This window comes from Tupaia chinensis, unplaced genomic scaffold (assembly GCF_000334495.1).
Source record: "Tupaia chinensis unplaced genomic scaffold, TupChi_1.0 Scaffold144882_1, whole genome shotgun sequence".
In the NCBI taxonomy this organism is placed as follows: Eukaryota; Metazoa; Chordata; class Mammalia; order Scandentia; family Tupaiidae; genus Tupaia; species Tupaia belangeri.
The window spans coordinates 19,630-29,930 of record NW_006204741.1 but is presented as its reverse complement, the minus strand read 5'-3'; the positions used below and the strand labels follow the sequence as shown (position 1 = coordinate 29,930).

General features: G+C 38.5%; 1 protein-coding gene across 2 annotated transcripts in view; it reads left to right on the top strand.

Moving 5' to 3' along the window:
- Positions 1-3,227, top strand: part of LOC102470289 (male-specific lethal 3 homolog) — a 64,315-nt gene extending 61,088 nt beyond the window's left edge. For both annotated transcript variants that reach the window (XM_027767873.1, XM_006167495.2), the window contains exon 13: positions 2,624-3,227. In XM_027767873.1, the coding sequence (XP_027623674.1) occupies positions 2,624-2,723 (100 nt within the window). In that variant the 3' untranslated portion in view covers positions 2,724-3,227. The remainder of the gene's footprint in view (positions 1-2,623) is intronic.
- Positions 3,228-10,301: the final 7,074 nt, after the last annotated feature.

Sequence of the window (10,301 nt, the reverse complement as noted above, 5' to 3'; positions counted from 1 at the left end):
TTTCCCTACCGCCTTTTCCCTAGGAATGGATTTCACCTCTGTCCTTGTCTCCCATCCAGACATCACTTGATCACATCATCTTCTTGGCCCTCAAGACCTTGTCTTATCTCTCCTGGCACATCTGAGCTTCTTCATTTGACTTGAGCTACTTGTTTCTTCCTTCTCTTTTTTTGAGCGCCTTTTTCTTACATTCAGGTCCCATCCTGAGCAGCTGATTAAATAGAATTTACCACAATGCTCCAAGCCTACCAGCCAGGGAAATCAGTGTTATAGTTTTATTTATTTATTTATTTATTTATTTATTTATTTATTTATTTATTTTGGAGAGGTTTTTTCGCTATAGGGCGCGTGCGCTCGCCAGACAGAGAGAGACATAGAGACAGAAAGCGAGAAATCAACCCCCAGGGGGGTTGGTCACGCCGCAGTCCCTTCTCCTCCATTCTCCTCTCGGGATCTTGGGCATGCACGCACACGCGCCCAATGTGAGTTTTAAGCCACCGGGTCCGGGACGTGAAACGTGGTCAACTACGTGGGAGTCCAGAGACAGCCATTATGCTAACTACTGGTTCCCAGTCTTATAGTTTTGAAAGATACTTTCCTGTAGGTATTTTGAAGAAAGTGTCTGTGACTACAATTAGACTTTATAGTGTTCTTTTGGAAACAGGTTTCAAAAATATCCTCTTTCCTCTAGCTTTCCTCTCAAACCCACATCTCTATATAACATAACACTTCTATAAACTGAAGTGAAACAACACCTAGAAAATGAAGAGACAGCTGAAAGCACAGAAAAACCTGCTGATTTTGAAATACGCCCAATACAAAGTAGAAATGAGGATTTTAAGAATTTGTTTAGAAGGATTTATGAATAAGGATAACATGAGAGGCCACTAGGTGGTGTGGTGGCTGAGGCACTGGATTCCTACATGACTGACTATTTGAATTCTGGATCTTATGGCTTGAAATTCATGCTGGGCATGTAAGTGTGTGTGTGTGTGTGTGTGTGTGTGTGTGTGTGTGTGTGGTGTGTGTCTGTACAAAATCCCAGGAGGAGAAAGGATTATGGCATAGTCATCCCCTCAGAAGATGATTTCTCACTTTTTCTTTTGTGTATCTATCTGTCTGTAGTACATGTGCTTTATGGCACAAACCTTAAAAAAAATCAAAAGCCATCAGCTAGAGTCCATGGACTCAATAATTAAGATAAAAGGGATATAATCTTAGAAGAAAAAGAATTGTTGAATTAATTTTGACTCAGCCTTTTTTATTTTTTTATTTTATTATTTTGCTTTTTTTTTCTTATTGAAGGTATTATAAACACTTAAGATTTTGTATAGGTGGGAGGTACTGGGGAAACAATCATGAAACTAACAAGTTAATATTGTTTATTTGGACTCTTCATAATTAGAAAAAGTCCGTTGAAGTTACAGAGTCAAAATATCATTTATATATTACATAATTTTGAATGACTGGCCACATTTCAAAATCTATCTTCAGATGATACAATTATAACAACTTTTGGCTTGGCAAATTAGGATACAATGTAGTATTACTAGTATGATTAATTCAGTTAAATTCAGCCTCTACACTGAAGAGATTGAATTGAAACCTGGCCCATGTGGCCTCAACCCTCTTGAGTAGCAGCATCCATGAGTATCTGATGCTGACGCTGGGTCCATTTCACTCAATTTTGGTTACATTTATATAAGCAGTATACATTTGTCAAATGACATTGAGTTTATTATTTATAGTTTAATAAACAGAAAATAGGGGCTAGCAGGTGGAGTGATAGTTAAGGTTTTGGGCTCTCACATGGCTAACTGTGATTTGAATCATGTACTCAGTGGGTTGAAACTCATGCCAGGCACATGTACATTATATGCCCAATATTCCAGGAGGAGAATAGAGGAGAAAGGATTGTGATATGGATATCCGCCAGGGATGAATTTTTTATTTTACCGCTCAGTGTTTGTCTCTCTTGATGGTACATGTGCTCTATGCCAAACAGAAAAACAAAACAGAACAGAACATAGTCATTGAGAAATAGAATAAAAATAGTCACTGATCCTTATCTCTCTCGCTCTCATTGGGTCTGACATCTACCTGCTGAAGATTAGTTTCTGTTTCTGTTTGTCCACCTGATAATTTGATAATTCTACAGGTGCTCAGACGAATGCTAATGAGGTTAGAAGCCATTGGATGAGAAGTGATCATAGTATAGAAACCAAGAGTACAGCCATGGTTTTCTTTCTAATACAAAAAGAGGGAACCAGCAGTTAGCATAATGGCTATGTCGCTGGACTCCCATGTAGTCGACCGCAGTTTGCGTCCCGGACCCGGTGGCTTGGGACTCACGCCGGGCACGTGTGCGTGCGTGCCCAAGACCCCGAGAGGAGAATGGAGGAGAAGGGATTGCGGCATGACCATCCCCTCTGGGGGGTGTTTTCTCGCTTTCTGTCTCTATGTCTGTCTCTGTCTGTCTGGCGAGCGCACACACCCTATAGCAAAAACTTCTCCAATAAAAAAGAAAAGTGAAATGTTCAAAGTTGGTTGAAAGTTAATGTTTTGCTTTATAGTATTTAGTGCTTAGCCTGATGCCTATAGGATCTATTTATTCTCGTTCCAGGTATTTAGAAGAATACCACGATGAATTCTTCCCAGAATCAGCCTACATTCCTGCCTGTGAGGCTCTCTACAGCACCAAAAACCCCAGGACAATTTATTAAAGTTGTGTTGCCTGTGTAAGAACAGGTTTTCCTGTCTAGCTTTACACTCTGTGTTCCAGATGAAAAAAATAGCAAGGTGGTATGCCTTCTTGACAGAGAGCACAAACAAGACACTGCATGGGGAATCCGGCAGAGCCAGGCCCTGCAATCTGAGTTTATTCTGTTACATTTTTTCAGAGGTGCCTGCCTATGCCCTGACATGACGCTTGACACTGCAAAGGCTGCCTAGGATGGCAAGAAAAGAGCAGCTTGGTTCACAATCAGCGTTCATGAATAGACACAGACGATGCTGTTTTAATAGGCATTCCAGTTAGTTCTTAATGAAAACCACATTAATTAGTTACTTGTTAGCATTTAATGTAGTGTCTTGCAGGATGTTATCATTCTTGTGCTGAGGTTAATTAACTGTCCAGCAAATTCTAGTTCATAGTTGGAAACTGCAACTTGTCTTGAGTATTTTAGGGAGAATGAATATTGATGGGAAAAAGAAATTGCAGGTGTACATTTGCTTGTATTGGTTCCCTGTCTGTGAAACGTTATTTTTGGTGATCTAAATAAAGCATTCCTTCTCTTGTTTCAAATTTTTACTTTGTTGAATAATGTTATGATGCTATTTATGTAAAGCATTACTTTAAATCACTATACATCTTTACAGTATACAACATCGTTGTTCACAGCACAGATAACAGTGACTATCGGTCAAGACCAAGACATTACCATATACATTATCATCAGCAAATAACTTCATTTTTATGGTAATTAAATGAAATATTTGTTTTGTTCACTGTTCCTTTCCCTCCATACCCTTAACTGCCACCCTATAACCTCCCTGCTCCTTACTATGCCCTTTACTATGTCAGGTATCTTCAGTTGCCCCCTCCCTGCTATTAGACCTTCCCATCTTCCAGTTTTTGCTATGGAGTGCAGTATACATTCAGTATACATTGGGGGAACATACAAAGTCTATTTTTCATAGTCGAGCTCACTTCACTTAGCGTTAAATCTTCCATAGTCATCCATTTTGTGTGAAATGTCAGAGTCCATAGAGCACATAATCCATAGGGTGCATAAGCCACATTTTTATAATCCATGTGTCTGTATTTGGACATTTGGGCTGACTCTATATCTTAGGAATTATAAATAATGCTGCAATAAACATGGATGTGCAAGTGTTTTCCTTACTGAAGGTTTTCTTTCTCTTGTTTGGGGAAATGTGTCTCTCTGATGAACAAAAGAGTCACCTGAAGCAAACACAGAAGACTACTTGAGACACACAGATCTGAGTCAAGAAGGAAAGGGAGAGGCCATACCAGGGATGCACCTGCTATGCCTCTCACCCACCTAATTAGGACAAAACAAGAAAGAAAGTAAGTTTTATTTAGAGAAAGTACTTCTTAGAGGATTAGAAAGATGAGGGTAATTCCTGGAATGGGATGGTTTCAGAATTGTTAGAGTATGTCTAAATGAAACCAGAAGATGGATACCACACCTTGGAATTTGGAGAACACATTCATCAGGTAACACACTTGTGTGATTATCAAGCTGGAAGGTAAGAGGTCAGGCATTTTTGCCACTTTGCTGCAGTCAGGCATTTATCATTCCAGCATGTTCCAGAAGCATGGAGTTTCTTCTGTTTACCACAAGATAGAATTACTGGGTTGTATGGTAGTTTTGTTGGATTTTTTGAAAAGTCATGAAACATTTCTGCATAGAAAAACAAAGATGATGACTTGACTTTTCAAACAGTCCAGTATTTGTGGATTTCCAAAAAAGCTCCATATTGTACTCCACAGAGATTGTACTAATTTACATGCTCACTAGCAGTGTAGAAAATTTTCGTTTTCACTACAGCCTTGCCAGCATTTATCACTCTTTACTTTTTTAGTTTTAGTTAATCTGACTGGGGTTAACTACTATCTAATTGTGGTTTTGATTTGCATTTCCCTTATGAAAGGAGATGTTGAGTCTTTTTCATATACTTTCTGCCACATATCCGTGAAGAGTTGTCCAGTTAGCTCCTTTTCCCATCTTTTGGATCGATTGTTTTTTTTCATAGTAAGTTGTATCCTGATGATCACTTTCTTACCCTCTAAAAAGTTCTCCCGCTTTGAGGGTTGTCTGCTCACTCTGTTTGTATTGGCATGCTGAAGTTTTGGAACCTAACGTAGACCCATTTCTCTATCTTTGAACTATTGTCTGTGCTTTGAAGGAGGTTCATTAAGTCTTTGACAGTACCAAAAAGTGGTGTGTTTAAGGTGCTGGACTCCCATATAGCAAACCACAGTTTGAGTCTCAGGTTCAGTGCCTCAATTTCTCATTTAATCTCTTACTTTTGTTTTCTTTCTCAAGTGCACCTGCCCTGTAGCAAAAATAAAACTAAATAAAGTTAAAAAAAATAATTCTTTTAAAAAGTCTTTGCCTATTTTATTTTCTGTTGGCTTGCTTTTTCTTTTTCTTTTTATGTAATTATATTTTTAACTTTATTTATTTTAATTTTGATATTACCTTTAATCACAGGTATCTTTACAGTGTATTATATTTCTTTTCCCATGCATATTAGTCAAGATAAAGACATTACTATACACATCATCATCATCAAATAGCTTTTCATCATTTTTTAGATCATTATTATTGTTTATTCTCTCTCTCTCTCTCTCTCTCTGTCTCTCTCTCTCTTTTGTTTGGAGAGGCTTTTGCTGTAGGGCATGTGCCTTTGCCAGAAAGAGACAGAAAGTAATAAAATACCCCTCAGGGGGACGGCAATGCCACAGTCCCTTCTCCATTCTCTTCTTGGGATCTTGGACATGCATGCACACATGCCCTTGTGTGAGTTTAAGCCACCGGGTCCAGGACTTCAACGGCAGTCAACTATATGGGAGTATAGCAACATTGCCATTATGCAAACTGCTGGTCCTCCTTTTTTTTTTTTTTTTTTTTTTTTTTTTTAGACAACCACTATATATCATTTGGCTTGTAAAGATAATTTACGCAACATGAAATACTTCTCAAACCAGTCCAATTGAGAATACTATATGGTTATCATCAACATATAATAAGCAATTTCTGTGTCCCACTAATATGCCTATTTGTTCTTTTGCTATACTCCCCTGTACTCTTCCCTTCTCTGCCCCTCCCATCCCACAGTCTTCAGCATCTATAACTCTTACTGCTTTTATTCCCTCCAATATTTCAACCTCTACCATAAAGTGTGAATAGCCTATATTTAGGTGGGTACGTGCAATATCTATCTTTCATATCTTGTCTTGCTTCACTCAGCAGTAGATCCTCCATATTAGAACACCTTCTATCAAATGCCAGGGTCTTTTTCTTTTTCTCTTTTTTTCTTTTCAGGTTTTTGCTATAGGGCACGTGCACTCACCAGGATGACAGAGAGAGAGAGACAGAAAGCGAGAAATCACCCTCCTCCCCCACGCGGGATGACCACACTGCAATCCCTTCTCCTCCATTCTCCTCTTGGTATCTTGGGTATGCACACACACGTGCCTGGCATGAGTTTTAAGCCACCAGGTCCATGATTTGAACCATTGTCGACTACATGGGAATCCAGTGACATAGTCGTTATGCCAACTGCTGGTTCCTGGAACTTCTTACTGCAATCTAATTCCACTTGTTCATTCTGGAGATTTCTGCCTGTGCTTTCAGCGTTTTATTTATGAATTCTTTGCCTACCCCCGTGTCTCCCAGAGTTGCCCATCTGCAGTTTTATAGTTTGAGGTCTTAGGTTTAAACCTTTGATCCACTTACAATTAATCATTGTCAATGGTGAGTTAGTGGTCCACATTTCTCTTTCTGCAAGTGGGCACCCAGTCTTCCCAGCAACAGCAGCATTTGCTAAAGAATATTTACTCTTCTCACTGGATTGACTAGCTATCCCTTATCAAACATCAGTTAACTATATGTTTTGTCTGTTATGTCTGGAGTCTCTGTTCCAATGGTCATCCTATCTGTTTATGTGGCAATACCATGTTGTTTTGATTATCACAGCTTTGTAATGTATTTTGGGGTCATGGTGTGAGATGTCACTTATTCAGCTTTTGTACAGGATTGGATTGGCAATACAGGGTCTTTAAGAGTCCAGAGAAATTCTATGTCTTTCCCAAATCTGAGAAGACTGTCACTGGTTATTGTGTGAGTAATGACCATTCTATGCCAATTTTCCTGAGCCTTAATTATAATTAATATTGCATTAATAATGTAGATTAATGTGTGTAGAATTGCCATTTTGATTATATTAATTCTTCTCATCAAGGAACATGGGCCATCCTTCCAATTTTATATGTCATTTTTGTTATCCTTTTGTGGCTATTCATAGTTTTCTTTGTAAAGGTTTTTTTACTTCTTTGCTTATATTTATTTCACAAAGTATCATATCTTTTGTGGCTATGTTAAATGGGATTACTTTCTTCAGGTCTACCTCAGTCTGCTTATTATTTGTATATAGAAATGTTGTATGTATGTTGATTTTTTTATTCTGACACTCCAATGTATTCAATTGTTATTTTCAATAGTTTGTGTGTGTTTCTGTGTGTGTGTCTGTGTGTGTGTGTGTGTGTGTGTGTGTGTGTACCCTTGGCTCTTCTATGTAAACAATCTTCAAATAAAGATAAATTTACCTCTTCTTATATTTGAATGCCTTTTATCTTATTACCTTTTCTGATTGCAATGACCAGGACTTCCAGTACTATACCAAAAAAAAAATATTGAAAGTAGACACCCTTGCCTTGTACCAATTTTTAGTAGAAACGTTCTCTGCTTTTCCTCATTCAAAATTATGTTAGGGGGTTTTCCGAAATAACTTTTATTGTGTGAGTAATGACCATTCTATGCCAATTTTCCTGAGCCTTAATTATGCAGGGATGTTATATTTTTTCAAATGCTTCCTCTACATCAATTCATATGATCATATGTTGTTTGTTTTTCTATCTGTTTATTGTATATTGTCCCGACCCGGGTGGACAGCCGAACGGGTTTCCTGAGTGAAGGAGTGAGAGCCGGGGCAAGCAGCGTAGTGTTACAGCACGGAGACGACAGTGTCGTCTGTTTATTGTGGGCAGCACGGTATAGCACAGAGACGACGCAGTGTCACAGCTCTTCAGGGTCGTCCGGAGACGATGTAGTGTTACAGCTCTTCAGGGTCTCCCAGTTCGTCTGGAGACGATGCAGTGTCAGCTCTTCAGGATCTTCAGGGTCGTCTGGAGACTGCGCGGTGTTTCAGCTCTTCAGGCTCTTCAGTTGTCGTCTTCCTGGTCGTCGTCGTCTCGGTCGTCTGTGTCGTATTCTCGGTCGTCTGTGGGCCAGGCATCGTGGTTATATACACTCTGGTGGGTTGTAAACGGTGGGTCGTGATTGGTTGTTAACAGTGGGTTATGATTGGTTGCTTTTGGACCAATCATGAGGTGCCGGATATGCAAATTTGAGGGATTCTAGTCGCCAATCAGAGCAAGGTTTTGAAGGTCAGGTTTTTGGAAGGGAACCAATCATGGTAATTGTTTGCCCTCTGAGAAACCTCGGCAGACTCGCTGGTGTGCAGCTTCCCACAGTATATTACATTTAGGCTTTTCTCTTTTATTATTATCATAATCTTGTTTGTATTACGTTGAATCACATGTCTTTACAGTGTATTACATTTCTTTTTCCAGAAGCAATACCATGCATGTCAGTCAAGACAGACATTACTATTCACATCATCGTCATCAATAGGTTTTCATTTATTTCCAGATCATTATTTTTTATTCTCTTTTTTCAAACACTCGATCACTATATATCATTTTGCTTATAAAAATAATTAACCCAACCTGAAATACTTCTCAGACCTGCCCAGTTGAGAATACTAAACATGTTTTCATCAACAGATAATAAACCATTTCTGTGGCCCACCAATTTTATGCCCCTCTATTTATTCTCTTGCTATCCTTCTCTATACTGTTCCCTTCTCCCACCCTGTTCCACATTGTCTTCAGCATCCCTACCTATTTTCACTGCTTTTATGCCCTTCAATATTTTGTACTCTATCATAGTAAAGTGCAGATAGTTGGTAGATAGTAAGTGGATACTTATATTTCTTTCATATCCTGGCTTCTTTCACTCAGCAATAGATTCTCCATATCTGGTCCCTTTCTATCAAATGCCAGGGTCTTGTTTTTTTATGGCAAAATAGTTTTTCACAGAGTATATGTGTCACACTTTAAAAATCCATTCATCTATTAGTGGACATGTGAGTTGGTTCCATGTCTTAGCAACTGTGAATAATGAGGAATAAACATTGATGTGCAAGCACTTTTCTGACTGGGCATTCTCCTCCCTTTGGGTACATACTCAGAAGTGGGATTGCTGGATCAAATGGCAGTTCTATTTGTAGATCTTTCAGGACCCTCTATATTGTTCTCCACAGTGGCTAAACCAGCTTACATTCCCACCAACATTGTAAGAGAGTTCCCCTTTCACCACATCCCTGCAACTTTTTATATTTTTAAACACATATCACTTTTTGTATTTTTAATCGTTGCCATTCTGAAAGGATTTCAGTGGTACCTCATTTTGTTTTTAATCTGCATCTCCCTTATGATGAGGGATGTTGAGCATTTCCTCATATGCTTTTTGGCTATTCATATGTCTTCCTTAGAAAGATTTTTGTTCAGCTTATTTTCCCATATTTAATTTGGCTAATCATTTCTTCCTGAATAAGCCACTCGAGTTCCCTGTGTATTTTGGTTATCACCCCCTTGTCTCAGGCACATTTTAAAAAACTATTCTCCGATTCTAAGGGATTTCTATTCACACTTGTTACTGTGTCCTTTGTTGTGCAGAAACTTCTTAGTCTGATTTAATCTCACCTGTCTATTTTAGGAATTATTGCCTGTGCCCTGGGAGTCTTATTGAAGAAGTTGTTGCCTACCCCAATGTCTCCTGGAGTTTTTCCAGTATTTTCCATGAGTAGTTTAATGGTTTGAGGACTTAGGTTCAGATCTCTGATCCATTTTGAGTTTATTTTTGTTAATGGTGAAACATGGGGGTTTGGTTTCATCGTTCCTCAGGTAGACACCCAGTTTTTCCCAGCACCACTTACTAAAGAGCTTTTCCTTTCCCAGTGGATTGACTGGTATACTTTTTCAAAAATCTGCTGGCTATAAGCCTTGGGGTTTATTTCTGGGGGTCTGTATTCTATTCCACTGGTCCCTCTGTCTGTTATTGTGCCAATACCATGTTGTTTTTATCATCACAGCTTCATAGAATATCTCGGGGTCAAGGAGTGATATGCCAATACAAGGTCTTTTATGATTCCAGACATTTTTAATGATTATCTTTTCTAGATCTGTGACAAATATCTGTGGCATTTTGACTGGAATTGCATTAAATTTGTACATTAATTTGTGTAGAATTGCCATTTTGATTATATTAATTTTTCTAATCAAGAAGCATGGCATGTTCTTTCACTTTATTATGTCTTTTTCAATATTTATTTTAAGATCATCAGAGTTTTCTTTGTAAAGGTCGTTGACTTCCTTAGGTTTATTTCTGGGTCTCTTATACATTTTGTGGCTATGGTAAAAGGGATTC